The sequence below is a fragment of the Cervus canadensis genome, chromosome 6 (genome assembly GCF_019320065.1).
Source record: "Cervus canadensis isolate Bull #8, Minnesota chromosome 6, ASM1932006v1, whole genome shotgun sequence".
Classification (NCBI taxonomy): Eukaryota; Metazoa; Chordata; class Mammalia; order Artiodactyla; family Cervidae; genus Cervus; species Cervus canadensis.
In genome coordinates this window covers 43,873,418-43,889,692 of record NC_057391.1, presented here as the reverse complement: position 1 = coordinate 43,889,692, position 16,275 = coordinate 43,873,418, and the positions used below count along the sequence as shown (strand labels likewise).

At 42.2% G+C, this 16,275-nt stretch overlaps 1 protein-coding gene and 1 non-coding gene across 9 annotated transcripts in view; both read left to right on the top strand.

The window, feature by feature from the left end:
* Window positions 1–16,275, top strand: part of TLN2 (talin 2) — a 492,565-nt gene that overhangs the window by 350,544 nt on the left and 125,746 nt on the right. For all 8 annotated transcript variants that reach the window (XM_043471776.1, XM_043471778.1, XM_043471781.1 and 5 more), the window contains 6 exons: window positions 1,677–1,843; window positions 5,239–5,367; window positions 6,588–6,701; window positions 8,720–8,833; window positions 11,530–11,664; window positions 14,091–14,219. In XM_043471776.1, the coding sequence (XP_043327711.1) occupies window positions 1,677–1,843; window positions 5,239–5,367; window positions 6,588–6,701; window positions 8,720–8,833; window positions 11,530–11,664; window positions 14,091–14,219 (788 nt within the window). The remainder of the gene's footprint in view (window positions 1–1,676; window positions 1,844–5,238; window positions 5,368–6,587; window positions 6,702–8,719; window positions 8,834–11,529; window positions 11,665–14,090; window positions 14,220–16,275) is intronic.
* On the top strand, window positions 12,769–12,841 carry TRNAG-CCC. The gene has a single exon. It is a non-coding gene; the product is annotated as a tRNA-Gly (tRNA).

Below are 16,275 nucleotides of genomic sequence, written 5' to 3'. Positions count from 1 at the left end.
AATTTCTGTTTTACCTGTTCAGAAATGTTCAGTCTTCCTACCTAGATATAGGTGTGCGTGTATATAACATCCTCTTTCTTTCCATATTAATGGAGTTCTATTACATATACTCTTTTGCAACATTTTTCACTGAATATATTAGAATGTTTCTGCCTGTTACCTATACACTATTCTTTCTAATGGGAGCATAGTATTCTATTCAAGAATACATCATAATTTACTTAACCAGTTGTTTTTTACTGGTGATTTCCAAATTTTTGTTTGTTTGACAAAATTAATATAGTAATCATTCTTGTAAAAATATCTCTTTACTTTGGGGAGTATATATAGGATAAGTTCCCATCATTTGAATTTCTGGGCCAATAAGTAGGTACATTTTTAATTTTAAACATGTCTGAAATTTCTCTCCAGAAAGGTTCCACAATTTGCAACCCCACCAGTAGTTTGAAAGACATCTATTTTCCTACTTATTCATCAGCACAGAGCAATTGAGTTTTTTGTTTTTTTTTTTTAAGAAAACTACCTTGCGCTTTTCTCCATCTTTCTTAAGTGATTTAAGAAGTGGCAGTACTCCACATATTTGGATTCTTTTGGTTCTTTTATTTAAATAAACTTCATACTGTGGAATATTTTTTATATCTATAGAAAAGTTGCTGGAGTAATAGACTTTTCCTTTACTGTTCCCTGTTTCCTCTGTTTTTCACATCTCCCCTAGCCTACAGGATGTTGGTCAGGACTGGGAGATGAGCATTGGTATATTACAGTTCTTTAAACTACAGACATTATTCAGATTTCACCAGTTTTTCACTAATGTCCCTTCATTGTCCCAGGAGCTAATCCAGGGTACCTTGAATCGAGCACATTTTGATTTTCATGAAGTTTCCCATTCCCCCTTCATGCTGCCAGTGCTTCAAGATTCTCCACAAACAACCCAAAGGAGGATATTGCTCATATTTGAATTATTTTAGTTTTTAATGTTTATGATGGTACCCCTTCCACTTCCAAAAGGAAGTTGAAACAGATTTCAATAAAATCACAGTTCCTAATAACAAGATCAAAACCAATGCTGGGAAGGAAAGGGTGAGCAAAGAAATAATTGATAGGGAGACTGGGCCAAAGCAGATCTCAGCATCTGAGCATGAAACTGGGGTCTGTGCTTTCTATGAGTTAGAGCCAAGTGACACAAATAGAGTGGGTTATGTGATACCACTCATCTCATGTCAGGCAGGCTCAAAATTAAAAAAATTTTTTTTTCAAGGCACATTACTCAAAGAGCTTATCATAGGGGCTTTTGTGTAAGAGACTCTCGATGTGAGGAAAATAATATTTTTTATGTAAGTATTTACTAAGCATAAATGCACACAATAAATCCACATAATCTTGTTCCCTGCTTTCTCTTTATAAAAAGTTCCTCTTAGGTTACTTATGTCATCTTTATCCCGCACAGTTAGAGACTGAACTCGGATGCCTTTGGGGTAGACAGGCCTGGCAGCCACAGGGAATGTTTTTGGTTCTGGGTCTGACTTGGCTTCATTGCTTAGGAATGGAGCATGGAGGCTCATTTCTCTTTGTCCTTTTTGCCAGAGGAACAGAGACGAGACTGTATTGGCCCCTGAGGTTTCCCCTGAGCTTTAAGAGGCAGACACACAGACTGCATCCTCTGTCCCACCCTCTAGGTGAAATGGTGCGCCAGGCCCGGGTCCTGGCCCAGGCCACCTCAGACCTCGTCAACGCCATGAGGTCAGACGCGGAAGCTGAAATCGACATGGAGAATTCCAAGAAGCTCCTGGCAGCAGCTAAACTCTTGGCTGACTCCACTGCTCGCATGGTGGAGGCTGCAAAGGTAATACATTGGATTTATTCACTTGAAAAGTGAACGTATTGAAAGTAAGAATCTGGAAGTTACCTTCAAGATAGAGAGTGGTTAACGGAGTGCGTGTTTTTTTTTGTTTAAAATCTATATGGCTTTGTAATGTTTAACCTTCTTCAAGTGGGAAACAGGGAAGTCATGGAACACATGAATGAAACTCTTTAGGGCAATGGTATTGACTCAGCCATAGATAGCAGAGTCCCTGCTTAGCAAGTATTCTTTCCTTTGAGTCATTGCCATTGATTTTATTGAGTAAAGTTGAGATTTTCAACAATAAATTCACTTTGACCTGTTTTCTTCCTGTAGCCTTAATGTCACTTTACCCTCCATTTGACTTCTCAGCTAAATGTATTTCAAGATTTTGCATAAGTGACCAACTTGTGGCTACCAAAGGGGGTGTGGGGAAGAGAGAAATTAGGAATTTGGGATTAATATATGCATACTATTATATATAAGATAGATAAACAAGAACCAACTATATAGCACAGGGAACTCTATACTCAATATTTTATAATAACCTATATGGGAAAAGAACCTGAAAAAGGCAAAATTCAGCAAATTACTTTATATATAATCACCTTATATAATTTTATACCTTATAAAATTCATGTAGATATATGAATAAGAAAATAGAAACCACCTTCAACTTCATATCCCCAAGGTAATATGTTGAATGTATTCCTATACATTTTCAAGTTCATGAAACATCCCCCACAGCTTAGCCTGTTTCCTTGGCTTCTAACAGAACAGGAGTGTATCTCAACCAAGTATGTGAAGTTCATTCACTCTCGATGTCTGTGACATGCAGTGATACCCAGTAGACCTTCCTTCTTGTCTAACTCATCATTATGTTACCTTAGGGGCTGAGAGTCCTTGGAGATATGTCCTGGGTAGGACTGAAGAGAATCCCAAGGAGGGGCAGAGTCTGAACTTCCTTCCTCTGCTCTGATCCCTCTTTCTGCCAAGAAGCTCTGCTTCTAACCATCCCTTTTAGCAAAAATATGCATTAGACCTTTGGATTGTAGTAATTTTTTTTTTTTTAAGGTTTTTACTAGTTTTGTTTCCTTCCCCACCCCCCCCCCTTCTTTCTAAGTTGAAACAAAGCCATTTCAAGCAAACCCTCATGTTCACAAAAATTACTTGCTAGGCTGGGAAGAACTTTAAGGAAAAGTCTGTATGCGTGCTAAGTTGCTTCAGTCATGTTCAACTCTTTGCAACCCTAGGGACTGTAGCCTGCCAGGCACCTCTGTCCATGGAATGCTCCAGACAAGAATACTGGAGTGGGTTGCCATGCTCTCCTCCAGAGTGAAAAGTCTAGTCAGTCCTTTATTTTACAGATGAGAAAATTAGAACTAAGAGAAAGTTAAGTCTATTATCACATAACCAGGACTAAGCCAAGACCAAAATGCACATTTATTTCTATATGTGTAGTGGTCCCTAGACCCATTCACTGCATATACCAACTTACCAAAGTATTTGTTATTTTGGATTATTTATATCAGATGGGCAAGTTGAATGTTTTTCTAAGTTATTTTAATCTTTTAGTTATAAGTTGTCATGGCAATATTTTAATTGCTGAATTTTATTGAAAGATAAAGAATATATGGTGGTTAGACTTACAAAGAATATATTTAATGTGAAGAAAAAATATAGATAATCAGTAACTAAGATTGCAGGCCAAAATTAGTACCCCATATCTAATATATGTTCATCATGAAAGACATTGCTAAGGAAGGATCCAGACACCCACGTCAGTATAAAGTACAGAAATCGTACTTTCCTGCTGCTTGAACACACAATTAAGGCTGATGTGCCACTGGAGGCATTGATAAAAAATACCCAGTGACCAGAAAAAATGACTCTCATTAAAGCAGAAGAATGCAAAAGGTGCCCTAACAATCCTTTCACATGTAAAGTGCAAGGATACAATTTTTTAGTTGCTAGAAACACAAAATCAAGACTACTAAAAGTGGTTTTAAATTTGAAAGAATAGGAGATTCCATCCAAGAAGATTGCCAAAACAACTCATCTATGGGTGTTAGATCTGTTCCACTCAGTGTGAATTCCTATGACTTCTTATAAATACTGTAGTTCAGAGAAGTCTATTTTTGCAAATTGGTAAACTTGGCTATGGGAAATGGAGACATTCAAAAAATTGATTTTTAGTAATTGGTGTGTTTCTTTCTGCCTTGCAAGTAATTATTATAGCCTGAAAATGTTTGTGGAAAGAAACTCGTTCATCTACATACATCCAGTGCTGGTCACAAAACATCCAGGCCCTGTGAGAAGAATCTCAATTGATACTTTTATTGCCAGTGAAGATGGAAGACTGGATAAGCTTTACGTTTTTGTTGATTTGGGGCTTCCCTTGGTGGCTCAGATGGTAAAGAATCTGCCTGCAATGCAGGAGACCAGGGTTCAATCCCTGCGCCAGGAAGATCCCCTAGAGAAGGGAATGGCTACCCACTCCAGTATTCTTGCCTGGAGAATTCCATTGACAGAGACGCCTAGCAGGCTACAGTCCGTGGGGTCACAAAGAGTTGGACATGACTGAATGACTAAGACTTACACACGCACTCCTCATGCAGTAAAATTATCTTCTCCCTACATTATCTTTAGCCTTTCTCTTCTTCAAAACCCTACTCATCTAAGTGAAATCCACATGCACTTCTACAGCAACATGATAAAAGAGCCATGGGCTTACGCACGGGAAGCATGGCCGTTGGCAGTGCATGGAACCCTCCCCTTTCCACGCCAGGATAGCGGCATCAATTTCTCTTGTTACTTTAGTACAATTGGGTACCAATTCTACTTGAATACATTTGCCAACTCAGGCTCTCTGGAAATGTAATTTCTAGATATGGTCTTTTCTTGAACAACATTACCTCATAGAACTTTGAATAGTATTCCTCTCCCTCCTCCCCCCAACCTGGGCCCCTGTGTTATACTGTGATCTTAGCCCGTTCTCATTCGCCAGAGCAGCAGGACAGGAGAATCTTTCAGCAGGGATGTGTGTTTGTCGCTCTAATTAAAATACACTTCTTCCCGAAAGATGTGAGCAGGAGGGACTTAACATCTTTTAAACCGTGGGTTTCTGACCACAAGGTAATTGATATGGATGACGAAGGCTATGATCTTAAGCATTACCATTGGATTTCTCCTGTTTAGCTGTGCATTGTTGAAACATCCCATCCCCTGGTAGATAATTTTTTTAATGTGAGAGGAAACATCTTTGTCATAAAGATACTGCTCAGAGCATTCCAAGATATCTTATACTCCTAGGAAAAAGTACAGTTGAAGGCATATATTCAGTGTCTTTGGCACATTTCCCCCTGGACCTCCTGGCATCTTTGCTTTCACCTTCGCAGGGGGCTGCAGCAAACCCTGAGAATGAGGACCAGCAGCAAAGGCTGAGAGAAGCTGCCGAAGGTCTCCGGGTGGCAACCAATGCTGCGGCCCAGAATGCTATTAAGAAAAAAATCGTCAACCGACTGGAGGTCAGTAAGGAGTAAAGAGCTTGGTTTGCTAGGTTTTAGATTTGCAGAGTGTCCATTGAAAGAACAATCAAATTCATAAAGCAATGCCCATCCAAAGGAAGCTAAATCAAGATGGATGATGCAGTTTAATGGATTAGGTGCCATGAGCAACTTGAACAGCTGGTTTAGGGCCACTGTACGTTTAGGTCCAGTGGTTTAGATCCATTGACACAGTTTGAAAAACTGCTTCAGGTCATGTTTGCACAAAGCCAAGATCTTTTCAAAGTTTAACATTCTTGAATAAAATTTAAATTTTCTTTCAGGAGGAACCAGGATTTTTGTTTTTTTGTTTTCCCCTGGCATTAAGGGATGTACTTGTTCAGAAAAAAATGTAAAAGTGTAGTTAAAATGTAAATATTTTGTTGGAGGTAATGTTCTTTCAGGACTTCCAATAGAAAGTAATCACTTTTGAAGACTGGAGATGGGAATAAAGAGGTAGGAAAGGGAATAATAAATACTTTTGTAATTTTTCAGAATGCTTATTTATTCTTGGGGGAAAAAGTAGTAGGCATAAATTCTTTAGAAAATGTATCTCACAAATGTACACAGGAGACTCTTAGAATACAATTTGGGGGGATTTGAGGCCAGAACTTGCCTGTCTGGTGAGGAATCCCAACATGTGTAGTTTTCTGGGTTCCGGAAAACAACTGGCCTCCTTGTCCGTGGAAGGAGACTGGTGAGTCAACGTGATTAAGTATGCCAGGCCCAGAAAGGCCTGGGCCTTTCTGAACCCCGGCACATCAGGAGCACCAGTGTTTGTGCCTGGCATTTGACCCAGAGAGCAGCCCCCGCCTCATGTGAGAGAGAGGCCTTTTTCCTAAAACATTTAAGCTTGCTGCTGTCAGTTCCATGTGGCCTTGGGACTTGTCCCTTGTCTTTTGTAGAAAGACAAATGAACACCGGAACTTGGACACTCAAGCCAGCTTCTCTTTTTCATTTGTCCCAGGCAACATAAACCAAAGGAAGACATCAGGACTGCTAGGTTAGGTCGTCAGTGGTGCTGAAAGGGTGGAGTCTGTGCCTGGCGCTCCCTTTCTTATAGCTGTCCGGTGCCCCCCCTTAGTGGAGAGAATGTATGTCAGTGTGTGTGTGTGTGTGTGTGTGTGTGTGTGTGTGTGTGTGTGTTTGCACACGAGAGCCCTGGCTCACCTCCTCTCTCTGTCCCGCCACCCCTCCCCCAGGTTGCAGCCAAGCAGGCTGCGGCTGCAGCCACACAGACCATCGCCGCCTCCCAGAACGCAGCCGTGTCCAACAAGAACCCTGCGGCCCAGCAGCAGCTGGTGCAGAGCTGCAAGGTGAGGCTCTGGCCACCGGAGAGCCAGGTCTGCTGAAGGACACCCTGATAGCATTAGAGCACGTGGTGCCCGGCTAATTCAGTTAAGACCGATCACCCAGGCCCCTAATCCAGTTTGTTCTGGCTCCCATGTTTCAGGTGTACACACACATACACACATCTGGCTTTTGTCTATTAAATGGATGGCCTGAACTTGGAAGGAAAGCACAATGTTTTTCCCAGCGTTGTCTTTCCTTTGTCTGGATTCTCTTCCTCCTTTTTGTGAGCACAAATCAAGGACGATCGATGACGAGGCCATTTTCGGGCTCTGAAGCTGTAATGAGGCATCGAATTTCCCGAGTGCCTTCCTCCCTTTGAACAGTGGCCTCTACCTTCAGTCTTGGATTTATTCATCCTACCCAGGCTCAGTGCTGCTGTGCTCTGGGGCTTACTCTGGTTACCTAATGGATCTTCCGAGATTCCCTGCCAAAGCCACGGTGCCGCCGAGGGTGCGGCACGCCTCTGCCGCCTTCTCTGAGGGCCCACAGCTGACTCCCGGGAGAGCCCGAGCAGTGCCAGGTGCACACTCTCATTGCATAGCTGTCGCCCACGTCTTGGCACTGTTTCTCACTCAAGTCTCCCGCAAGTGTTTGCAGTTCGCCGTGGGAGCTGGGTGTAGGGACCTGTGAGATTTATGAGCTCTTGCTCTTTCTCGACTCCCCTCTGAAGTGATGCACGCGTGAGGGTTGTTGTTGCCTCTGCTTCAGAAATGGCTTTACTTCTGCAGGGAGACCACCCGGGACCTTCTAAGTCCCGAATCCCGGGTCTCCTAGCCCAGCCCCTCATTAGGGAGCAGGTTTGCTCTGGTAGAAAAGCCTCAGCAATACAGGAGAACCCTGACCTTGAGACTGTGCATGTCAAGGGTGGTGTTTTCTGAGAGCCAGGCGCCTGCTGTGGAGGGAGATGGTTTCCTATCAGGGCCTGGCATCAGCCGCCAGTAGGGAGAGCAGAATGGCATTTCCCTTCTCAGAGAGCACATGCCGCTTGTGTCCAGGTTAATAGTATGAAACCCCTCACCTCTTCATTTTATGAGGAAACTGAAGATACTCAGCCTGTGGGTAACCCTGTCAGGGGATGAGAGCACTGCTGTTTATCAGGATGCCGCGCAGAAAGGAAAGTGGACCAGATTCCTGGAGAGGATCCAAGGAAAGTCTCCTCAAAATTTTTTTTATTTTTTAGATTCTTGCCTGCATGGACTCCTGGAAGGAACATGTCACCAGGGTGGGCTGCTCTTGGGCCCTCCCTTAGAGTGCTGGCCACTGCGCCGTGAGCTCTGAGGGCCTGGTTAGTCAGACGGGGCATGGGCACAGACGGCCGTGTGGGAGAACTCTGAGTGAAAGGCCGTCATCTCCTCGGCACGGTGGGAGATGGCTCTTTCAAGTGCTCTCCCCACAGGATGCGGTGCTCCCTTCCCTACCCTGGGCAGTGGGTTTCCCCATTTGAGAAATGAGAACACAGGAAGAGAAACCATGGCAACATGAAGGTTGATGGACAGAAAGTATAACCACAAAGTCAGAAATCGACATGCTGAAGTATGCTGTTATTTGAGTATTTCTCTCACATTCTTCTCATCATGGCACTGAATAAATCTCCAATTTACCTGTAAATTGGAGAGAGTCTTTAATTCTAGGGCTTTCAACCCTCATGAGTCAGGATGGTGTGAGTTGCTACTGGGGAAATTGTTTTAAGGCCCAGTTACAGAGGATCATCTTGTGCTGGGTGTGTTGGGACCTGGAGGACCACAGGGTCTATAGAGCATTTGCAGGAGGAGCCTACCCACAGGTACTGTGTTGGGACTCAGTGTTGGCAGGGACCCTGCTGGCTGCAGCTGCTGAGTGAATGCAGGGTCTGGGCTAGGCATCCCCAGGAGTGAAAGCACACCTACAGAACATTATCACTCGGGGCATTTGCCCCCACACGCTGTTTTGGTAATTCACCATCCCGGATGTGCTCAGTTTTCATCTTCCTTTCTTCCTGCAGGCGGTGGCCGATCACATTCCTCAGCTGGTCCAGGGGGTCAGAGGGAGCCAAGCTCAAGCAGAAGACCTGAGCGCCCAGCTGGCTCTCATCATCTCCAGCCAGAACTTCCTCCAGGTACTGCAGCAACATTCACCCTGCTCTTCCCCAGAACCACAACCCACCCCACCCCACACTGGGCGGGGGGTTCCCTTTATCCTTTAGGAGAGGATTTCACAGATTCTAGAGCAAGACCAAAGTGTTCATAGTAAGCAGACCTGGAGAGGGAGATGGAGCTTGGCAAAGCAAGATGCCGCTATATAGGGAAACAGCTATTTTTCTATTTGTATTTCCCTTCTCTGAAGGAAAACATGTAACCAGTTCCACTTTTTGAGAACAGCCTAGTACTCGATATTGCTTTAGATTCGCTAGTTTCTGAAATATGTCATGCCATTATTCATTGAGTTTTCCTGGTGGCTCAGATGGTAAAGAATCTGCCTGCAATGCAGGAGACCCTGGTTTGATCTCTAGGTCAGAAAGATCCCTTGGAGAAGGGAATGGCTACCCACTCTAGTATTCTTGCCTGGAGAATTCCATGGACAGAGAAGTCTGGTGAGCTACAGTCCATGGAGTCACAAAGAGTTGGACACAACTGAATGACTAACACTCTAACAAGTTTCTGGAATATCTCATGCCGCTATTCATAGCCAGGGAAACAAGAAGCAGTGAGTACATCTTCTCCAAAGTTGTCATGCTTTCTCGTGACAGTTGTAGAATTAGTAAGTATTGTTGGTCTTTGTTAAGTGAGGCTAGGTTCAATTTTTTTTTAATTAAAAAAAAATATGACTATTAAGTTGTGGGAACACTCCCTTTGTACTTCTTGTTTTCACATCTCTCAGCACTTTGCCAACTTGGACGCTGTAAACAGTCCATTTGGTCTGGCCTGTTTCTTCCTCATCCCTGTCTATTCAAATCTCTACTTACAGGACCCACTGATACATCTATTTGGTTAATTTTTTGAGTGCCTTAGCTCTGACATGCAGGCATAGAACATGAAAAGCTTGTGCTTCCTCACATTTTAACTTCATACATAAACATATTTATGTATGCATGCATTCTCTGGGGATTCACTGTGTTAACTATGTTTTTCTTGTTAACATTTGTGTTGAGAACATTGATGATTTTGATTCAGAGCCTCTCATCTCCTATACTCAGTGGCTAGCTTTTCTCCTGTCTTTGGACATATAGGTTATTTTCAGTTAGTTGCCATCATAAGCAACCTGTGATATGATAAAAATAAAAAAGACTTAATGTGTGCTCAAATCTTTGTGCCCCTCCTAAATTGTTTCCTCAGAGTAGGTTACTCGAACTCAGATTGCAAGCAGCTTATTTTTATCTTGGGACATTGAGAATTATGGCTTAGACAAGTTGTTTGTCTTCTGCTGTAGGTGGTTAGAGGGCCTGGAGTCAGTCATGTTTGTCCCACGGTCAGCAGGATTGTAGGGTCTTAGAATAGTACAGTGTGGATGTGTTCCAGGGCTTACTCTGCCAGTCACTACACTTGTTTTCCTGTTTCTTTTGTTCTTCTAATCTTGCTGTGCATCAGACTTTTATAAGAATAAGTTCAGAGTCAGAAATAAATAGAAATGGAATCAACAGACCAAACGTTTCAAACTTTTTTTTCAAGTTTACATTTTAAACTTTCTTCTTATATGTGATAAAATAGCCTTTCCAGAAGGATGAGTGAATCTAAATGTACAGCTAGCAGTGCATGGAGCACACTTTTTAATACATCTCTTCCAAGTTGGGAAAGCAATCATTAAAAAGTTTTTACCAATTTGCTTGGTAAAGGTTTTATTATTTGACTTTGCCTTTCTGTGGTTTTCACAGTGTTTATTTAACATTGGTCATGTTTCAGTTATTTATTTTTATTATGTAAACTTGTCTCTTTATGCTTTTTGTATATTCATGCTAATTTTTCCTATAAATCCTCATGAATTCTTTAAATATTAATAATATTCCTATGCTCTTGATATTTATGACCCAGCATTTAAACTGTTATAGCTGTGCTAAGAGCAGTTGTGTAGCATACATATCAAAACCCATAAAATTATGTATACTCTTTGCTCTGGTAACTTTATTTCGTAGAATTTATTTTTTTAAAAATGTGTACAAAATTTTAGCTATAGAAGTGTTTATCACATTATTGTTTATTATATTTGAAAATATGAAAACATACTCAAGACAGGATTGAAAAGTCATAACAGATGTATACACTGGAGTATTATAACAACTATCAAAAAATAGAATATGTGGAACAAGAAGATTGAAAAACAGAATAAGTAGTATGATCTTATTTTTGAAAATATATGTACATGCACACAGCACCCACACATGGTGAAACTTTCCTGGATTCTGAGATGTGAGAGGTCATTTGTTTCATATTATATCCCTGTATTTTTCTGAATAGTCTATTAGATATAGTTGAGACACAGATTCAAGAGCTATTCCAAAAAACACAATATCTTTAGCCAGAAATCTCTTTCAGAAAAAAAGAAATCTCTTTCAAATCTTTTCTAAATAAGAATTTCAAGCTACCATCCCAATTTTTCTACCCACGAAGACACATACTTTTTGTTTCAAACATTCCTAGAGTGTCCTGCCCTAGAGTATCTGATTTGGGGTGGCAAATTTGGGGGTAAACTAGAGTTTTAATATTTCTTGTTTTAGGGCAAAGTAAGTTGTGACTGATATGATGGCATTGCTCTCTGGGTCTCTCTTCTCTGACTCTTGCTGCTCAGGAGCTGTCTGACTTTCCGTTTTTCTCTCGACAGCCTGGAAGCAAGATGGTGTCCTCTGCCAAAGCTGCAGTGCCCACCGTCAGCGACCAGGCTGCGGCCATGCAACTGAGCCAGTGTGCCAAGAACCTCGCCACCAGCTTGGCAGAGCTGCGTACCGCCTCACAGAAGGCAAGTGCGCCCTTGTCATGGCAGTTGGCTGGCCGGAAGTGGAGCTTTTAATTCCTTACTATTTGTTGTGACCTGAGGGTTCCTTGGAGCCAGAACATTGCTGGACATGTTTCTTGGTGAAATTGTCTGTTCCATTTGCTTGACTGTTAAATATGCTCGTGTGGACTGGCTTCTACCATTTTTAACTGCTGTCTCCTTGACTTAGTTATCACCTTCTGGTTACAGATGATTTTGGTTAAACTCTGCTAGGTTACATACTCCCCCTCCTCTCTTACGCTGAGACTAGCAATGATCTATTTCTCATGATCTTAGAGGAGACTGGTCATCTGTTTCTTGATGCCAGATAGACTGTGGACAAAGTAAGTGATCACATCATTCAGGTATTATCTTGTGAACTTAGTAACAAAGTATTTAGGTGGTAGATCTAATTTGGAGGATCATTTATACTATATTTGTCCTGAAAGGTTTCTATGTATTAAATGGGAACATTTACCTTACCAGGATTCTTAATAGAACAGAATTAGGGATTGAGGAGTTTCTGTCTCTGGAACTGATTAATTACCAAAGACCCTCCTTACTGTTCTGTTTGATATGGTATTAGCATGAAGTTCTGGCATGAATTCATTTTTCCTTACTGTAACAGTCCCTTTGTAGAAGCAAGCAGCCTCATGCATGACTAAGGGAAGAAGGTTTGAAGCTGATTTGAATTTGTAATATAAACAGCGTACTATATCACCTAAGAAAAGATATAATCTAGAGATTTAGATTATATCTAATAAAAAAGTTATTTTGAACCCTGTTTCTCAGAGAGAGGTCCCGAGGCCATCTGCACTGGGATCACATGGGGGCACTTAAAATACAGGTTCCTGGTCCTTGCCTCTGAGCACGCAAGTCAGAATCTCTGGTTATAGAGCCCCAACTACTGCATTTTAACAAGTTTCCTCAGTGACTGTGACACGCCCTCCTCCTAAACAACCGCTTTGGAGCTCTGAGCCCCAAAGTGGGACTCAAGCAAGACTGCTCACTGGGTTCAGGAAGATTCTGTGAGAGCTTCTAATTATTTTTGTATATAGTGTGAGGGTTAGCTGTGTAGGCTCTGGGACTTCCCTGATGGTCCAGTGGTTAAGACTCTGTGCTCCCAATGCAGGGGGCCTGGGTTCGATCCCTGGTCAGGGAACTAGGTCCCAAATGTGGCAACTAAAGATCCCATAGGCCACAACAAAGTTCTAAGACCCAGCTCAGCCAAATAAATAACTTAAAAAAAAATAAAAAAGAATTTGAATCTAAATATTCAAATTCTGGCCTTGCTATCGACTAATTTTGTAAACTGGCAAGTTAATTAACCTCTCTGTGTCTCAGCGTCCTCACCTAGTAATACTGGCCACAGAAATCAATCAAATAGTGTGTACTGCTGCTGCTGTTACTATTATCTAAAAATGAAAGATGCTAAGATTTACCTGTTTTTAATATATTTGTATGTGTATAATTTATTAATATGTGTGTTGGGGGTATGTGATTAAAGCATTTGGAGACTAGTGTTTCTAAAAGATCACAGAATAAAATAGTTTTCTTTAAAGTTTTTACTAAGGAAAAACATCTTTCATAACCTTCAGTATGAAAAGGTAATGGTTTACAATCTAGAAATTTGAAAAAGAATCGACTCTTAGAGTCCCTTGGACTGCAAGGAGCTCAAACCAATCAATCCTAAAGGAAATCAGTCCTGAATATTCATTGGAAGGACTGATGCTGAAGCTGAAGCTCCAATACTTTGGCCACCTGAAGTGAAGAACTGACTCATGGGAAAAGACCCTGATGCTGGGAAACATTGAAGGCAGGAAGAGAAGGGGACAACAGAGGATGAGATGGTTGGATGATGTCAACGACTCAACGGACATGGTTTGAGCAAGCTCGGAGAGTTGATGATGGAAAGGGAAGCCTAGCGTGCTGCAGTCCATGGGGTTGCAAAGAGTCGGACACAACTGAGTGACTGAACTGAACTGAATTTTGGTATAGACTTGTCCGTAGAATCCTGGGTTCATTTGTGGGTTCGTTCATTCAGCCCCCACATGCTTCCCAAGTTCCTATGTGCACTCATACTGTGCTGGCCGCCCCATGTCTAGAACCCAGACACTGAGTAAGAATCCTCTTAGTCTGAGAGGCAGTGTATTTCAGATAAAAGCAGCTTCAAGGAGACTTTAAGTATATCCTGTTATGAAGCACACACAACTGATTATTTAGGGAACTTGGGACTGAAGTCTTCACTGAGCATAATTTTGTGCTCTTAGGAAATGCTAGTTACCTTTGCTTGCTCTTGCTAGATTCGGAGAGTCGTTGGTTATATCCAGAAAAGCATTCATGTGTTGCAAGGTATTGGAGTTGCTTTTCCAAGCAGACCTTCGTGTACATATTTCCATCTCTGCTGACAGGCCCACGAAGCCTGTGGACCCATGGAAATCGATTCAGCGCTGAGCACCGTGCAGACCCTGAAGAGTGAACTGCAGGACGCCAAGATGGCGGCTGTGGAGAGTCAGCTGAAGCCACTCCCCGGGGAGACGGTAGGAGATGTTGGTGGCAGCCAGGAGTGGGGCTTCACCTTCTATTAGGATACATCGAGGCATTTTTAGAAGTTGTGGGTCAGCGCACCTAAATTTCAAGATTTGTTAATGCAAAGCCCAGGATGGCCCCATGTCTCTAGAACTGTGTTAGGGCGGAGATGGCTCCGAGGGGTCTCTGGTGATGGGCCTGTGTGTGCTCCCCTCGGATGTGACTGGGATGACCAGGCATCTGTTAATATTCACCCCTCTTTTCCATAAACAATACCTGCTGGTGGTTGAGGCCAGGGTTCTGCTCCTGTGCCTTTTTCTGAAAAGAATGCCCAGTGCTGCTGAACCAACTATGTTTACACATAGAAGTTCCGGCTTTCTTGGTTCAGGATGTATCATCCACCAGTTGTGGGCAAGTCCTGATCTCTATGTTCAAAGTATTTTATCTGTGAAATGGGCGGCAGTTAAGTTATAAAGATAAACGCAAATTATTTTCAGCAATCATGTTCAAAAAAAAATTTTTTTTCCATGGTTTAATGGGCAGTGACAAAGCACTTTGCTGAGTAAGCCCACAACAGCAAATGGGATGATGGCGCCAGAAGTCTACTTGATCATGTTGTAGGACCTCCTCACGCCTGTGCCGGGGTCTTCTTGGCTACAGTTTTACCAGTTGTCCTCATTTGTATGTAGATTCCTCCTTTCCCTCACTCTTGAACATTGCTGATAAGACACCTCATTTATTAAGCACCTGTTAAGCAGTGTATACACACACAATCCATCTAGTTTATCCTGACAGTAACCTAATTAACAAGTGTTGTTCACCCCATTTACAGCTGAGAAAACAGAGGTGCAAGTTTGTCACTGTTCTCCTTCATGCTACCTGGCGTTAGCATCACAGTCACGGTTTGAACCCAGACCTACAGGACTCCCTAACCCATGTCATTGATATTTTACACTGAGAAATTTTAACTACTGCCACTCTTTGGATGAACTGAAAACGTTAAGAATATAAAGAGACTAATTTATCATTGAACAATGCCTGGTACATAGGAAGCACACAGAAAATAACCAAGTCAAGCTACCCCTCATTGTAAAAACTAGGCAACTCAGGCTCAGAGAGGTTAAGTCACTTACCCAAAGTGCCCCAGCTAATGCTGAGGTCGGGATTGGCTCCTGGGCCAGCAGCTTTGCACTGTGGTCCAGGTTTCCCTTTGCAAAGTTCTGTGCTCCAAGGAGCCCATGACATGTATTCTGCTTTTACATAAAACAACTGGTTAGTTAGAATGCAAGAAACGTCATGTGATTTTTTAAGAAATTGTTGTGTGTACTGTATTATATGGTTGCCTGTAATGGACCAGCCTCTGTTTTTTACTTGAAGGAAATGCCTCTTAGAAAACATGTTTTGGGATTAAAGTGGCATACACTTCCTGATCACCCAAAAGTTCTCTTCCAAAATGTTGTCCTCATCTAGTAATCAAACAATTACTCATATCCTAGGCCTCTATTGACTTTATTCTCTGAATTATTTATTCTGTTGACAAAGCAAGATGACGTGCTCGTCATGGGAAGCAAGCACTTTGCTCGTTTTCATAATCTCATTTACCACTCCAAGCCTCTATTTCTATTGCATTTCCTTCTGGTTAGAATTCCGTAAAAGTATAATGATCAAATTGAACAATGTTAATGGTCCCACGTGCCAGGAAGGTGGAACAGCTGGATGTCTGCCCACTTCCTGCCAAGGCATAATTAATTCTCACTAAGTATTTGTTGCAGACTTTCTGAATTAGCTTCTAAAGGCATAATACTAATAGCTACCATTTGTTGAGTACCTCCATTAATTCTCTGAAAACCTTTGAGCTAGATACTATGATCTCAGGACACAGAGACTTGGAGAGGTTCAGTGACTTACCCAAACCTCTCACAGGTAGCAAGTGGAGGAGGGGAGCAGAGGGCAGGGTGTGAACTCAGATTTGTTTACCCTGAAGCCTGGGTTCTTTCCCCTCTATCACCCTACTTCTTTGTAGGGCCATTGGTATATTAGATGGGAAAGAGTTGAAGCCCAGAGTTT